We start from the raw sequence: 17883 nt of genomic DNA, 5'->3' as shown, positions 1-17883 counted from the left end.
TTTTTTTGTTGTTGTTGTTTGTTTGTTTTTCAGTCCCAGATGCCTCTTTCTCCACTTACCGAAACTGTGATGAAGGTAGATGTGAGGCTGGCGGTGTCAATAGAAATGTTCGCCAAACCACGCTCATTAGTAGTAAAATTGGAATAGTGTCTACCTTCCACATTGACTGTTACAGTTTTATTGGGGATTGGCTGATCCTTCTCATTGACTAGAAGAACCTAGACAGAAAAGTCATAAGTTGCTTTAAAGTTACACACGCCAACAGCATCTTTCACTCTTTTGCATTCACCTCTTTACCTCTCGGTCATTTACTGAGGAGTTTAGTGTCTGAAGATAAGACCTGTTTGCTGAGTTTAAACTACGAAAAATTTTAACACTTTTTAAATGATTTTGAAAGCCACATGGTAGTTTATTTTCTATTATTACTTTCACCTGACAAATCATAATTGTATTCATTTCTGGGGTACAATTTGATGGTTTGATCCATGTATACAATATGGAATTATTAAATATAGCTACTTAACATATCTATCACCTCAATTGTGTATCATTTTTTGTGGTGAGACATATGAAGTTTATGCTCTAAAGTTATTTTGAAGTATACATTATCTATAGTCAGCCTGCTCTGCAATAGATTTTGACAAGTTTTTGAAATTTCTATCTGGATATTTCATGGGCACTCAACCTGAGGATATCCAAAAGTGGGATCATTTTATCTTCCCAGAATTTCTACAGCTCCAGGGTTCTCTACTTGTATATACAAGTAGAACACTGTATCACTGGAAAGAAGAATGGTCAAGATCCTAAGTGTGAAATAGCTTTTCAAGATCAAATTAAAAAGTAGTCACTTTTTTTTTTTTTGAAACATTCTCACTCTGTTGCTTTGGGAAGGGTGCTGTGGCATCACAGCTCACAGCAACCTCCAACTCTTGGGCTCAAGCGATCCTCTTGCCTCAGCCTCCCTGGTAGCTGAGACTATAGGCGCCACCCATAACACTCGCCTGGTTTTTCTATTTTCATTAGAGACAGGATCTTGCTCTTGAAGGCTGGTCTTGAACTCAAGCAATCCACCTGCCTTGGCCTCCCAGAGTGCTGGGATTACAGGTGTGAGCCACCATGCCTGGCCTGCCATTCTTTTTTAATGTTAAATTTCTGGTCAAGTCATACTCATTCTTCAAATTGTCAGTTTTGTCATGATCTTCTCTCTACCTGAAATGCCTTGCCAAATTATATCTATATCTTTATTAATTTCTTGCCAATGTCATGTGAAATATTGGAGTAAATAAAATATAAAATTCAAATATAAAATGTCAGATATAAAATTTAAAGTATAAAATGAAGAAATTTCCCATACACAATGAATTCAAAGATTAGCTATTACAAAATAAGATTAAAAATGCCTGAAACCTTACATATCTTATGTGAAAGAAAATTGGTAGTTTAGTAAATTGAATTATCAGCCCTAAAATTTGCCAGCACTGATATTATTGATATTGAGTTTGGAAGCAGGAAAACATTTTAAAGGTACAGATAGTAAAAAATTCAACCATCTATTTGACAGTATATATGTTTTTCTTCTATGAAAATTATATTATAAAATTATGATTTATAAAGAGGCAATTCAAGAGTATACAGCCAAACTACATAGGAACATGTATCATAGAGGTGTGGGAAGTTAATTAATAAAACTATGCTTTGTTTTCCTGGATTTTGTGATTATATTTACCTTTTTTTTCTGAGACAGAGTCTCACTCTGTTGCCCTCGGTAGAGTGCTGTGGCATCACAGCTCATGGCAACCTCCAGTTCCTGGGCTTAGGCAATTCTCCTGCCTCAGCCTCCCGAGTAGCTGGGACTACAGGCGCCCGCCACAATGCCCAGCTATTTTTTTTGTTGCAGTTTGGTTGGGGCCAGTTCCGAACCTGCCACCCTCGGTATATGGGGCCTGCACCCTACTCACCGAACCATAGGTGCCGCCCTATATTTGCTTTTTAATTGGTAAATTTTTCATAGTTTTTGTTTATCTCATGAGTTTATTTATCTTTTTATATGCATTGCAGACTTTCCCCCTGTGAACTAAATCCCTCTGGACTCTGTACTTAGGAAAGAAGTATACATTAGTCCTGTTATTCCATACAGGTAATGTATTCTGGACACTTACACTTTGTTGGTTTTGTGTGTCATAGTCTTTTCCTGGTGATTTCTCTTCCATTTTTGTGTCCCAGATAAAGAAATTCTATTTTTTTCTACTCTGATTAAATCTATCGTTATTTGCATAAAAATTGATAATTTACTATAATTTCTTTTCTTATTAAAATATTATTTTATAATAAATTTTAATTTTGTTATTTTAAAATTAATTTCCTTAAAAGACTTATGCCCCAATTAACGATTATTTTGAAAGGATATCTTACCTGCCCAAAGAAAGGGAGTCCACGTCTGTATCGTGAGTCCACTTTAGTAAATGTCAGTTTGCTTAAGGTAGAGGTGATTTCACATGATCGACGCTCAGTTAATACCAATCCTGAAAAAGAAGTAAGTGAAGTCGAATAGTTCCATGTATTCAAATTCATCTCCTGTCTTCCCTTCATCATAACAAAATTCCATCCACATTCTATTTCTTATTCTTTCCAGAGTTTCTCGCATTTAGAAGATAGAAGTTACTAGACAAGCAATTCTACATTGGCTTCACCTCATATAAAAGCTTAATGGTATCCACACCCCTAATCCTCTGGTTTTGCAAGTGTCCTACTTTCCACCTGTGTTTTTGATTAAGTTCTCATCTCCTCTGTGATCTTGTTCCATCTTTGTTTCTGTCTCTCTCACATCCTGCTCTCCCCCTACAACGTTCTGCATGCAATTAGATTCTTCACATTCATGTTGGCCTAAAACTTTCTTACATTTCTTTCATAAACTGCTTTTCCAGAAAGATTTTTCTTTTCACTGAGAAAAGTGGTGCTTTTCCATTCAGTGAAGTGTAATTTGCATCCTGTTCTTATCATCTAAAGCACCACATTATCAGAATTAAAGGTTTCCTCACTGTCCCCTGCATTGGATTCTCATCGCAGACTTCATCCTACACGACTCTCAGTAGTACTTTAAGTTCCACTGAAACTCTTCCTTCCATGGCTCTTAAAAAACTGTACTCTTTTATTTTGCCCTGACTTCTAATTTTATCATGCTGACTTATTTTCTACTGTCTATGTCCTAAATGTAGTTGTGCCCATTCTTGGGCCCTTCTCTATCCTGTCTCTACCTTAAATTTAGAAGTACTAAATTGATTTCCTTCGGAGCAACTGCCTTCACTCTTAAGAAGATAGAGGCATGGGCCAGTGCCTGTGGCTCAAAGGAGTAGGGCTCTGGCCCCATATACCAGAGGTGGCAGGTTCAAACCCGGCCCTCACCAAAAACTGCAAAAAAAAAAAAAAAAAAAAAGATAGAGACATGTTGGAAATGGTTTTAGATTTACATTTCTGGTTCTGTTTAAAATTATCAGCTGAATAAATCCACTTTCATTATCAGCTGAATAAATCCACTTTCATTTTGATATTCCAAATTGTAATTATCTTTGACATAAATCCTCACTGTAGCTTTTTTTTTTTTTTTATCTATTCCTTGTTATGGTTAATGGTATTTCCATTTCTTAGATGACAAATTTGGAATCTTTGAGGTCATCTTTGAATAATCTTCTGATATATCACATGGTAGCACATTATTCCTCCAGCCTATCCTTTTCAGGTCTGCTACAACTACCTTTTATTCTGGGGGTGGGTAGGATAAAGAAAATGTACTGTGCTACTTTTTCTTGTCTTTATTATTCTTTGTTAAAATCTTTAACTTATAAAGATTCTAATAACATAAAGATTCTAATATTAGAGATATATGGTATGATGATTTTACTATGTTGTGCAATGATTACTGCAATAAAATTAATTAACACATCTATCACCACCCGTGCTTCATGTTAGATACCCAGAATTTATTCATCTTATACTGAAACTTTGTTACCTTGATTAACATCTGTTCATTTTCCTTAGTCCCTGGAAACCACCATTGTACTCTCTATTTCTGAGTTTAACTATTTTAGATTCCACATTTAAGTGAGATTAAGTAGCATTTGTATTTTTTGCATCTGACTTATTTCACTTTGCCTAATGTCTCCTGTTCATCTATACTGCTTAACTCATAGGATTTTTAATTTTTTTAACAGATGAATAATGTTCCACTGTATGTATAAAGAAATAGATACAGATATCTTTTTTGGTGAAGGCTTGTTAAGGCTTTTGGCTAATTCTTTAAAATTAATTTTTGTAATTGACAATTAAAAATCATATATATATATATTTCCTTCTTTTAAATGGCTGAGTAATATTCTTATAGGTGTGTATATGTGTCATCCCTCCAGCCTCGATCCATTAGTTGCTAGTGGAAGCCTCCTCTCCCCAAGTTGTGACAATCAGAAATGTCCCTAGGCATTGCCAATGTTCTCTGACAGCCAAAATCGCCCTTGTTTGCAAACCCCATTGCTTCAGACCATGGAACTCTTCATGGAGCAACTGAGAGGACTAATGTCCCTTGGGAACTCATGTCGGAACCTACTGATTTATTTCATTTGCTCTCATCTTATAGGTGAAGAAATTCAAGCCCAGAGTGGTGAGGTGACTTAGCCTATTCATACAACTTGAGTAACGCATGTAAGAAGCATGTTGTCTAAAGAAACCCTTGCTCATTGGCCTTCAACACTATCCTACCTTTTTGCGGGTGACACTGACAATGTGGGCTGAGGATAGAATCTGGAGACATTCCTCATTCAGCTCCCTGAAACCCTATCTTTTAAAAATCTCAATTTATTTAGGCTGTTCTCCTTAAGTATATCTGAAAATATCCAGTGCTTTCTAGAATAAAGTCTAAACTCTTTAGTGGATGATTTACTTTCCTCTACACCTTACCAATGGCCTATAATTTAAGATTCTTCTGAAATTAAACACATTTTAAAATGATTATCATGTTCTCCCTGTCCATCACTCATCTTTCAAAATATTACCTCCTCTATAAATCAGTTGAAAAGCTACCTTATCTGTAAGATTTTCTTTTTGCCCTATGTTAGAATTAACAACCTTACTTTATACTCATTTGGCCTTCAGGTTTTACATTTCTTGGAGAAATTTTATTATGGTTATGCACACAGATGCACTTTAACTTCTATTTTTAGATATTTAATTCCTTTAGGGCAGAGACCATATTTTTTTCATACTCTCCAGAAACTATAAAGTGTTTATAGGGAATGGAAGTTTAATAAATATGAATTAAATTAATACATATTTCAAAATAATGCAAACCTGTTCCCTCCTCTGTGACCTTGGCTTCCACTTCTATGGACATATCATACCCTTTTTTTCTCTGCTGAAATGCCTCAGTCTTTATAAGTTGTGTGAGACATCCTTTATCGTCTGCCTACAGAGAAAGAAGAGAATTCCTGGGTCCTCTGATATGCTATCGAAAAAGTGAGTTCTTAAGCCTCTCCCCCCTTTTTTTATTGGCTGTAAAAATAAATTTTAGAAATGTCCCAACCTTCTTAGTGCTTCTCCTATTCCAAGCCCAGGAATGACAGAAAGCTTCTTCATTAATCATTGAGTTATTCATTGTCAACCTTCGCCTTCTCCATTTTCCTCTGAAAACGGATCCCATTCTTGCCATATTAAACTTCCTAGAGTTTCCAAATGTGCCATTGATACTTTGCAATTCTATCTCTTTGCATATACTGTTCCTCAAGTGATAACTTTTCCCCCATTTTTATCTTGTCTAACAGTCACTGCCCCTTAAAACTTAACTCAAACATAACATCTTAAAACAAGAATTCTGTAACCATCTCTACCTAAATATCAACTAAGGATTATATGCTTTTCAGGGCATGTTCCCGATGTCTTGGACATTAATAGAACATATTGTCTCATTCACAAATCCCCATAGTAATAAGATTTCCAAACTAAATGTTGGGATGCATTTTTTAATAAAAATTTGTTATCAGTTTGAACTTATTTACATGAAAATACATATGTATCAAATAGTAAAATGTAATCATATTTAATTTATTCACACATGATGTTATGACTTGGTTGAAAATAAAAATTAATCCCACTCTTCCTGACACAGTAAGGATTTTAGCAGCTAGACCCCTGTCACGTTTGTCTTGTTTGTTAATGTTTATCTTGATGTTTATTATCATATTGATCACTCTGGCCTCTCATTTATTTGCTTTTTGCAGCTTTGATAACTTTCTTTTTCATATTCTTACAGTGCCTGCTCATGCTGCCACACCCTTTCCTCCACATCTTTTCCCTCTGAAATCAGTAGGTTTTGCATTCCATTTTGAAATACAACATATTCTGCTTTCAGCCGTTTCCCCTATTTATTCTTTTTACACCTCTTCTTTGAATAACTGGGACCTCCAATCCATTGTCCTGCCAGGTCTTCTCTTCCATCCAGTGCTGTTTAATACTGCTCTCTATGCAGTTTAGACTCCATGGCACCTCTTTGGATTCCCCCACTAGCCAAATTCTTAACATTGCCACATTCCTCTGTCACCTGTCTGATTAAAGTTGACTTTGGATACTTCCATACGCTCTTATGCCTTTATACCTGGCATGTTGATTGCTTTTGATAAGAAATTACAAAACTGGCCAGAAGAATATACATATAGACTCATGAGCCCAGCCCTCGAGGGACCCTTAACAATGTCAGGCAGTCTTACAATTTTCTCCTTACTCTACAATGTTGCTTGATGATTATTTCAAATACTATTCTCTATTGTATGGTAATCGCTATGGCAATCCATGAGAAAACAAGTTTTGGTGCTAGGGGTTTGGGGAGAGTCTTTTCCACATACCTGTTGACTAAATACTTCACAGATTTGTTTTGAAGGTATTACCAGGCAGTCGGGATGGTATTCAGAATATTTTTTGCACACGTTAATTGTCACCAGTCCATGGACAGGCTTTCCATATGTGTATCTATAACAGTAACGTGGTCACACAAAAAGCTGTTTAATATCAATAATGCAAATGTTTCTTCACCCCATTTGATGCATTCATACATCCACGTTAATTGTCTAAACTAAAGCAGTTATATCACCTTTCATGGAATTTGTATTTTAGAAGTACTTGTTCTGAAAGTTAGTTTTTCAGAACAGGTATTTAAGAAATCTTTTTGAAACACTTTCAAATGGAAAGTTATTAATTTTTTCTCAGATTTTACTCCCTCTCAGTTGAGATTTTACTATGAGACTGTCCTGGCTGGGCTCAGCACCCATAGCACAGTGGTTACGGCGCCAGTCACACACATCGAGGCTGGTGGGTTTGAACCCGGCCCGAGCCAGCTAAACAACAATGACGACTGGAACAAAAAATAGCCAGGCATTGTTGTGGGCATCTGTAGTCCCAGCTACTTGGGAGGCTGAGGCAAGACAATTGCTTAAGAGCAAGAGTTTGAGGTTGCTGTGAGATGTGACACAATGGCACTCCACTGAGGGTGACATAGTAAGACTCTGTCTGAAAAAAACAAAAAACAAAACAAAACAAAACAAAAACGACTGTCCTGGCTGGATATGGTGGCTCACCCCTGTAATCCTAGTACTCTAGGAGGCCGAAATGGGTGAGTTTTTTGACCTCAGGAGTTTGAGACCAGCCTGAGCAAGAGTGAGACAAAAGAGTGTCTACAAAAAAAAAAAAAAAAAAAGAAAGAAAAGTATAAAAACTAACTAGGCATTGTGGTGGGCGCCTATAGTCCCAGCTACTGGATGCTGAGGCAAAAGGATCACTTAAACCCAAGAGTCTCAGGTTGCTGTGAGTTATGATGTCATGGCACTCTACCCAGGGTGACAAAATGACACTCTGTTCCCAACCTCCAATAAAAGATTGTCTTATTCCTTTTCTCTCTGCTGTCAGATTATCTAGCTTATGCTCCTAGCTTTGACAGCACCTCCTAAGTCATTTTAGGGCAAAATATTAATCTGTGGAAACTGTATTTCTAAGTCCTTCTCAATTTATAGTATTTTAAGAGGATAAATGAGAAGTTAGGTGGAGAGGTAATAGCTATAAAACAAAAGTTTTATATATAAATTGAATGATAATGACTCAGTTTGATTCTGCCAAATATGACAGAAGGATATGGTACAAAGCCAAAATGAGTTTCTTGTTTCTTACAATGTGCTTTATGGACCACTTATGTTGAAATTAACTGGGATATGTACTGAGTTGCAGGTTCTTCAGCTTTTTCTCAGATTTATGCCTGTAATCACTGGAGGTAAGGCCAGACAATCTACATTTTAACTCAGTATTCTTGATAGATTTTGATTTGTACTGACGTTTGAAACCTATTGCCTTCGCCCTAACTGTGAGGTGGATAAGGTTCAGCCTCAGGGCCTCCCTTTTCCCCATTATAGGTTTTCCCTACATAAATTCCCATAAAGGCTGATAGATTAATAAACCGTTCACTAAATTTCAATTACTTTTGGAATTTTGTCTTTAAATCTTAATCAAAAGACTTTCCCTCTGATGAAAACATTTAAATCATCAAGGCTGATGAGAATGAAAATATGTTTCTCATGCAGATTTCAGAAGTAAGAGGACACATTTCTCTCCTCTGTGCTGGTGAAAAAGGCTCTAGTGCATGAAAAGACAACCAGGGAAAAATAATGGCATTATGTATTTTTAATTTTATCACACATCCAGGGAGAACATATGCATAGCTTCTTTCTAGTTTTCCATAGTTTAAGAAATTGGGATCAGCAAGCAAATGGAGAAATAGGACACAAAATAACACAGAAGGCCTGAATATGAGCTCCATATTTGGATGGACTAGTCTCAATCTAGAACAGGGTCTGGGATCCAGAAATGCTTCATAACGTCAGCCTTTTATAAATTGCAGAAGCAGTATAGAATAGTAGTGAAGAATTTCAGGTTTGGAGCCAGATTGTTGGATTTAAATTCCAATCAGCTATTTACTATCTGCAGTCATTTGGGCAAGTTTTCTTTTTAATCTTCTATATAGGTTATAGTTTCCTTATTGTAAATTGAAGATAATAATTATCTACATTTCATTGGTTAGTGTAAGAATAAAAATGTTAATGAGTACAAGGCACTTAGGCCATTGTCTGGCACATCTTAAGTGTCCAATAAAGGATTTTATTATTAGCATCTGCTACAGTCTCTGTCTCCTAGTGGGAGCTTAGGCAAACTGGAGAGTTAATCTTCTCTTAATTAAAATACTTTGAAGGTCAGTAACTACTATTTATGATACATTCCCTCAAGTAAAGTACAGAAATTGAAATGAAATGAAATAAAAATGCAACTCACATGCCACAGACAGAGACCTCAAAGTCTTCGTCTAGAAAACCAATAATCCTGGGCATTTTCACTTGGACCTCAAATTTGGGCATAACTGTTTTCAATAAAGGAGAAGAAGAGGTGAGAGTGGGCACGAGATCTTGCAAGTATTAGCCATGGATTCTATTATAGAACCTTATAGGATCGAATGAAATGACTCAACTATAATAGGGAGCACAGGAACAATGCCAGTAAGGAGATGGCATGAGCATCTCTTTGTTGCCAGGGGCAGTTTGTACTATGCGAACTTGGTTAAACTGGAGCTCCGTTTCCTAGACTCGCCTTCTCTAAATTTCTGCATGATTTCAAAGGTGGAAGGAAAGCAGCACTATTACTCTCTGAAGATCATCACAGTTACATGTGGTAACAGAGGGGCCAGGAGGCCCTAGTTTGTCCTTATTCTTTTCTCCCTGTGTCTAGCTCTTCTTCCCCAGTGCTAGCCCTGCTGACTGATGGAGGTCTCGAGCCACTGAAATGTTAGCCATGCAGAGTGCAGGGGTAACAGCCTTCCGTAGACTCTTTCATCTGCTCCCTCACATGGTAACCTGGGGAAGCTGAAGGTGCCTGGCTTCCCAGATCTCCTGCCAGCTCTCCCACTAATGCTTCAGTAATCTTCCCTGATGTGTCCACTCCTTCTGAGGAACTCTTACTTTTCTGGCTTCTCTCACAGTTCTATAAGGTGTTATTCCTATAATACACCTCTATTCTGGATTCTTATGGTGTAGTTCCTTTTTTTTTTAGAGACAGAATCTCGCTTTGTCACCCTTGGTAGAGTGCCATAGCATCACAGCTCCCAGCAACTTCTAACTCCTGGGCTTAGGTGATTCTCTTATGGCACAGTTCTATTAAGTCTTGGGAGTTCTATTTTCTTTTATTTTCTTTTTTTTTGTTTAGGAATATAAAACTATTTATTGACCACTGTTCACTATTATTTACAATAAATGTAAACAATACACAATTAGATAACACTCTGATTATTATGACTTTTTTTATGGCTTCTGCTCAACTAGTAACCCAAATACTGAAAAGTTTGAGTCTACATATAAGGAATGAGTTGTGGTAAGGAGAAAACATGCACATCAATAGTTTTAGAACTTCTCAGTCATAGAGGATTTTTAATTTTAAAAATTAAAATATTTAATTTACATTAAAATTCACCAAACCGATAATTAGGAAGATGACTTCAAAGCCTGACTTAGTAATCAACTATTATTGAATCCTAAATCCACCATGTTATACTTCAGTTGATTACTATACTGAATTGAATGATGGTTTAGTTGATTAATAAGTTTTGGAATCATAGTTAATTCAAGTAATGTAGGTGTAGGTTATAGAGAGCCATGTATAATCCCAGGAAATACCTGCAGTTATAAGATACAGAAAAAAGATGCACAGTATGTGTAGACGACACAGGTATGGGTTAACAATTTATGCTTGAATAGGTTCGCAAGGATCTATTTAATAGCTAACTTTTCTAGTGTTGGTATGCTTATTTGTAAAATGGAGACAATACTAGCATTTGCCTTAGAGGACTATTGTAAGGATTAAAGGGGGCAGTGCATGAAATTGATGAGAAGTGTACAACAAATATCCAAGTGAATAGAAAAGGCTTGCAAATTTTCAACTATTGTATGCTAGACCTTTGTTTGCTACCTATAGGTAAAAATTGTCCAATATTAAATATCATCCATGCCTTACACCTGTAGAATTCTTACCATATTCCTTCACCTCAAAGGAGTGCTCTATTCTTCTTCCTGACTCTCTCTGCAGCACAACCTTGTAGGAACCCAGAAGGGGTTCCACTGATAGTGGGAACGAGAGCTGGGAGAGTCCTTTCTGCAATTTGACACTTTGCCATTGGAAAATCCGGTTCCTTTTGGGATTCTATAAGTAAAAGGATAATGAGTTCATAGAAACAACTGAAATAAGGACTTCTGAGAGAGGAACAGCTTTTCAGGTAAGAATGATACTAGGAGGAGCATCATAGATGGTGAGTAGATTGGCACCAAAGGTAGGAGCCAAGTTTTCAAGGAATTCCAGACTGAGGAAAAGGCAGTAAGTTTACTAGCTATGGGATATTGCAGATGACTTTTATAGTGATGCCTCTTTTTGATATTATGTGTATCTATTTTAGCCAGAAATATTGGAAGGGTTACTAAATTACGTCATCTCAAAGAATTTTGTTCCTTTCTTTATAGCTTATCCACTTTTCAAAGAGTTAAGATAGAGAAAATAGTATTTATCTAGTTTTGGTGAAATGGGAAGAGCATAAGGGAGAGAGGCAATTTCATTTAACCTGCCGTGAGTCCTCTCTCCAGTAGAGTATAGTGTATTACTTACCTCGATATAAACAACCGGGAACTGAAAAGAAAGAAAGAACCGGTATGAGTGTCTGATAAAATTTAGGAAGAGAAAACCAGGACACCAACATTAATAGGGGCTATCAAGCAAAGGAAGAGTCTCTCTATTTCTCATCCAAACAAGGAAATCTCCCCTGTTTGCTTCACAGCACTTTCTAGCTTTAGTGTAAGACTTAAACATCTCCCAACAAGTCACGACTGTCCTTTTGAGAAATACCATCCAATTGAGGAAACCAATTTAGCTAAAAAGGTCCAATTCATAAGTTTATTATTATTTTGCAGATGATATTTAAGAGATAAATCCAATGCACTTCTTTTTTCTATTCAACAAAGATATCTGGTGTCTTTAAGAGGACAACTTTGACCAAATGTTTAATTTAAGAATCCAGTTAATGAACTACCTTGATCCCATTCTCTCTTATTCTTTCAGCAGTTGCGCTCTTATGATTTCCTTCTGTGGTAGTTTTAAGTATCTCCTATATTGGTCTGAGATTTTGCAGAAGAATAGGCCTTACATTTGTGTCTGTTTTTCCCAAACTTATCCAATTTTATGACACTCACCATTTCATCCACAGGGCGAAAATTGGCATCCACAGAGACAATGCGGAATTTCACTGAAACAGAGAGATTTTCCTATGAAATCCACAGCGAGAACCCAGGCTATTAACAGCATGCCAGAATGTCCACAATTGCAGGATAAAGAAATAATGAAGCTCCTCCCTCCCCCAAAGCTTCCCTTGCTCATTTGGCTCCTTTTACCTGTTTGTTCTGGTTTATAAATGGGTTTGTCTGTCTGGACAAAGACTGGGTTCTCTGCTTTGGTTATCCGCATTGGTTTCCTCTTTATGAAATGCAGAGTCGGACCCTTTACCTCAACAGCAATGAACACTGTGGAAGATGGCAACCCTGGAATCTGTAAAACAGACATGAAGTGAAGAATGGTCCCTTGTTCTTTTCTTGCTAATGCGTTTGAGTTCTCTGTGGATTCTGGTTATTAAACCTTTGTCGGAGACATAACCTGCAAATATCTTCTCCCATTCTGAGGGCTGTTTGCTTGCTTTACTTACTGTGTTCTTGGCTGTGCAGAAGCTTTTTAGTTTGATCAAGTCTCAGTAGTGTATTTTTGAAGCTGCTTCAATTGCCCGGGGGGGTCCTCCTCATAAAATACTCTCCCAGACCGATTTCTTCAAGGGTTTTCCCTGTACTCTCCTCTAGTATTTTTATAGTTTCATGTCTTAAGTTTAAATCTTTGATCCAGTGAGAGTCTATCTTAGTTAATGGTGAAAGGTGTGGGTCTAGTTTGGGCATATACCCAGAAGACCAAAAATCACATCATAACAAAGATATTTGTACCAGAATGTTTATTGCTGCCCTATTCATAGTTGCTAAGTCATGAAAAAAGCCCAAGTGCCCATCGATCCAAGAATGGATTAATAAATTGTGGTATATGTACACCATGGAATATTATATAGCCTTAAAGAAAGATGGAGACTTTACCTCTTTCATGCTTACATGGATGGAGCTGGAACATATTCTTCTTAGTACAGTATCTCAAGAATGGAAGAAAAAGTACCCAATGTACTCAGCCCTACTATGAAACTAATTTAGAGTTTTCACATGAACGCTATAACCCAGTTACAACCTAAGAAAAGGGGGAAGGGGGAAAGGGAGGGGAGGGAGGCGGAAGGTGGGTAGAGGGAGGAGGATTGGTGGGATTACATCAGTGGTGCATCTTGCAAGGGTATATGTGAAACTTGGTAAATGTGGAATGTAAGTGTCTTGGCACAGTAACTGAGAGAATGCCAGGAAGGCTATGTTAACCAGTGTGATGAAAGTGTGTCAAATGGTCTGTGAAGCTAGTGAATGATGCCCCATGATCATATCAATGTACACAGCTATGATTTAATAAAAATAAATAAATAAATATAAATAAAAAAAGTAAAAAAAAAAAAAAAAAAGAATGGTCCCTGACTCATTAATTTCCAATGTCTCCGCCTTTACAACTTTCTGTTTTCCTGGTTAGTCCCTGTGAATTAGTAAAAGACAAAGTCAAGGATTATGCCCCTATTTTATAAGTAGATAATTAGGATTGTGAAATGTGATAGTAACAATTCACTGATTTGATCAAAGGAGGAAATATGCTTGCCATAAAATGAACTAATTCTTCAATTCAGCCATGACAGTGAATGAAATGGGGTGCATGCCTTTCACAGCAATATGGTGGAACTAAAATAATTATCAAATTTTATTTTTCAAAAGTCAACAACAAATAACCTTATAGATGATCATTTGTAGTGAGCCAGCATGATTAAGTATTTAAGGTAAGTAGTAAAAGGACAATACATCAATCACCAACCTCTGTGAGATTGTAAATGAGTTATTTGATTTATGAATCCCAGTGTTCATATCTGTAAGGGCATGAATATGACTTACCTCAGAGATTTACTTTAAGAGCAAATTAAATCCTTGGTATAGCTAGGGCTACCTTTCATATATTGGACTAGAAATGTTTATAAATATTATGTGAGCATATTAGGTAGAACTCTCATTCTTACTTTCTAATTTGAAATTCATTCTGTATTCCTCATTTTCCTTCATTATAGATTTTTTTAAGGGATCAAAACATGAAGTATCCAATATGGTCTCTCTTTACCCCTTGCCCTTATCCTAAAGAGTGACACTTACAAGGAAGGGGCTGCAGTAGAAAGTGTTTCTCTTGGTCACCAGGTCTGTGAAGAGATTCCTGCTCTCCTGCATTCCATACTCCAGAGTCACATTCAGTGTCACGCTCTCATTCAGGTGATTAAGGAAGACACAGACCTTTTCAGGAATTCCAGAGTAGAGAGCTGATGGGAGCAGCACCATGGACTGCCTGTGGAGAAGAGGGGTCTGTATCAATCATGGTGGGGTTAAAAAGACATCATATTGTGGCTGTTTTGTAGATAATCCTTGCTATTGTCACCTATTAGAGAACAGAGCCAGATTTCAGCAGAAGGGTATGCTTCAAAGCCCAATCAAATGCCCTGGGGAAACTCAGAAAACCCCAAATTAAACATCAACATGCTTCTTTTGTGAAAATATTTACCTTCATAATATCAGAAAACCTGTTAATAGCCATGGGTAAGCAATCTAAGAGTTATCCTATATTTTGGATAGACATCTCAAATTTACAAAATGTGAATTAATCAAAAAATTATCATCAAAAGCATTGAGAACATGTCTAGATGTGGTCCTGGCTTTCAAATGGATGATACTACAAATATCTTTGTTCCAGGAAACACTAGAAAAATAACATTTACTATACAGGGAGAAGCCGAATTGCTTTTCACTATAGCTCTGGAAGCAATCTTATCTTTTCTTTGTTTAACTCTCTGGTGATGGAAAACAAGGCTAGGCTAATTACCAGATACATTACCACATCCTCGACCACATACCACTCTCCCGCCACTGTTTGGCATTCACTACAATCACCCAAGTAGGCTGCACTTTGTGATGCTGTGTGTTTGCACACACTTCCCTCTCTTCCCCAGTGTCCTTGTCTATCTAAAAAACTTCCATTTACCTTAGAAGGCTTAACTCAAAAGCCACTTTCTCTATGCATAATTTGGTGATGCCTGCTCCCTTACCCTGGGGTTGGGTTTTCTTTGCAAGTATTCTTGCAGATTCCTGAAATGTCTGCTTCTATTGTTGTGTTATATTTCATTCTCTGTGTACCATTTCTCTCTTTTTTCTATACTGTGAGACATTGAGGGCAGGCTCTGAAACTTGTTAATCTTTGTACTCCCAATGCCTAAAGCTACCTCCTACACATTTGCTGAGAGACTGACACACAAATCTTGGCAATCCCTGACTTAGGGAAAACACACACACGGAGACATTTAACAAAGGCCAAGATGCTGACGGCCATTTTATGAACCAATAAAATATTTTTCTTGTTTTTGGTAGGAATTCTACATTTTTATTTAGTAAATGTTTCACAAATGTTACTGCTACCCATCTTTGAGTTTTTTAGAATTGAAGTGTATCTCTTTCCACGTGAGCAACAATAACCTCCTGATCCTTCAACAGCAGAAAATTAAATTGCGAGAGAAATCAGGAAATAATGATCAAGGAGATAACAATAGGAAAGAAGAAGGAGGGTAGAATTTCCTGGAAATATTGCTTACGGTTCTGCAGCAGCTGAAGCATCGCTGGGAAGGAGCAGAAAAAGTAGAACCAAGGCTGATTTGGGCAGTTGCTTTTCCCTCATGGTGTGGAGAGGGACAGGAAAGAACGGGGTTTGGAACTCCTGATTCCTTGGACTCTGTTCTTGTTCCACACTCACTGGTTTTTATGTTACCTGATGGGCAGTGAAAGCAAACTGCCAACCATTTATTTTTGTAACATATTAACTACTTCCAGCATAGAAAATCAATTCCAGATCAGTTCCATGACCGTGAGTATTCTTTCATTCACTTTCCCAAATTTTTCAAATGCTTAAAAATAGTACTTTGAGGGTACCATTGACTCAGTTTATCAATCAGTACTTGATTTTTAAGAAAAAAACACAACAAATTATGTGCTTGATGAAATAAATCACCATTCTCTATAAAAGGGAAATTAATTAATGTAGATCCATACCCCAAAGTCTCCTCTTGGTAGCCAAGAAAGCATCACTTATGTTTACCCAAGATTCATCTGAAGTGGCTCCTGAATGAAACACGGAAATGAAATCTATTACAGAATTTTAAACAAAATAAATTTGGAAGCAATCTGACCATGGTTTGAAAGTTCAACTTTCAATTTTTACAGCTATCCTTATATTTGTTTATTACAGAGAAAATAACAGTTTATTTGTATATAACAACCCGTGTAATACATTTTTACTGTTCACTCAACATCTGTAATAGAAAGCCATTTGATTCCTTTTATTCTCTAAGGAAATGAGCTCTATTTGATGAACATTCTATTTAATTTTAGCTTGAATGATATAAAAATGTTTTATTAACACTAATGCATCATGCCATTACATTTCCAAGGGAAATTGGGACATTAGAATCTATTTTTATGGAATTCCGAGAGATGAATGGAGAATATTTCATTGTGCTCATCTCTAACTTGGGGCTAGGCAGATCTTGACATACATTTTTATATATGATCTGAAAGAGTGACAACCAAGTGAAGATAATGTATGTGACAGGTCTTGATGAACTGCCCAACTACAGATATGTAAGAAATTCCAATGATGATAATAAGTTGTGGGTGAAAAAATGCCAAATCAAATGGAATAATAATATGTTGTGCTAGTCCTTGGTAGTTGGCAGATTCTTGCAGATGGATGTAAACTCTGCTGCTTTATTTTGGCTCCATTTCTCACTAGAATCTATGTGCTCTCTCTGCTTCCACTGATCTTTCTATCTCCCACACCCCACCCCTATACTGCCAGGAACACTCTCATTCTCTATCAGCTTAAGATGGGATAAACTGACTTTTAATTTTCGTGGGCACAATTATACCTTTTAGATATGTACCAATGCTATATTTGACCAAATGCAAAGTAACTAGGTAGAAAAATCCTTTTTTGCGTGAAGCAAAAATCATCATTATAATTTGAACTTCTGGAATGAGAGCATAAATCTGACATATAATCAAAACTTTATTATTTTGATTTTTAATTAAACATCTTGGTTAATACATTTTAAATATTTGACATCAAGGGCTCTTATAGTCTTATGATCTTCAAATGTTTTGTGTGAATTCTCTACAAGGATTTTATTAAACATGTACTTGACAGCTCAAATTTTCATCATGAAGTGGATAACAAAAGGTGTACTTTAAATACTCACATGGGGGAAGGGCAGTGCAGGGAGGGAGAAGGGGGCAGGGGGTCAGGGGGATCATGGAGTGTGACACACTTCTTGGGGACATTACACAATTATAAGAGGGACTTTACCTAACAAATGCAGTCAGTGTAACCACCATTGAGGGTACAAATCCCCAACAATAATAAAAAAAAAGCTGGATAGGGAGCTTACAGTCTAAGATGATATTAAAATAGGTTGTAAAAAAATGTGTAATATCACTTCTTAAATGTATACAATCAAATGCAAACACTGTAGTGATTTGTTGCCTATACCCATCCATTTAAGATACACATGAACTG

At 36.7% G+C, this 17883-nt stretch overlaps 1 protein-coding gene across 1 annotated transcript in view; it reads right to left on the bottom strand.

Annotated features, from left to right (window-relative positions):
* Positions 1-16050, bottom strand: part of LOC128560949 (pregnancy zone protein-like) — a 61760-nt gene extending 45710 nt beyond the window's left edge. Inside the window, exons 1-11 of the mRNA XM_053554628.1 lie at positions 15908-16050; positions 14427-14613; positions 12501-12654; positions 12303-12355; positions 11722-11742; positions 11097-11265; positions 9352-9436; positions 6885-7008; positions 5338-5452; positions 2413-2522; positions 60-218 (exon numbers count right to left, since the gene is read on the bottom strand). Coding sequence (XP_053410603.1) covers positions 60-218; positions 2413-2522; positions 5338-5452; positions 6885-7008; positions 9352-9436; positions 11097-11265; positions 11722-11742; positions 12303-12355; positions 12501-12654; positions 14427-14613; positions 15908-15990 — 1260 coding nt within the window. The 5' untranslated portion in view covers positions 15991-16050. The remainder of the gene's footprint in view (positions 1-59; positions 219-2412; positions 2523-5337; positions 5453-6884; positions 7009-9351; positions 9437-11096; positions 11266-11721; positions 11743-12302; positions 12356-12500; positions 12655-14426; positions 14614-15907) is intronic.
* Between the last annotated feature and the right edge of the window lie 1833 nt (positions 16051-17883).

The sequence above is a fragment of the Nycticebus coucang genome, chromosome 12 (assembly GCF_027406575.1).
Source record: "Nycticebus coucang isolate mNycCou1 chromosome 12, mNycCou1.pri, whole genome shotgun sequence".
In the NCBI taxonomy this organism is placed as follows: domain Eukaryota; kingdom Metazoa; phylum Chordata; class Mammalia; order Primates; family Lorisidae; genus Nycticebus; species Nycticebus coucang.
Note: the sequence above shows the minus strand (reverse complement) of the source record. Positions and strands in the feature narration are given on the sequence as shown.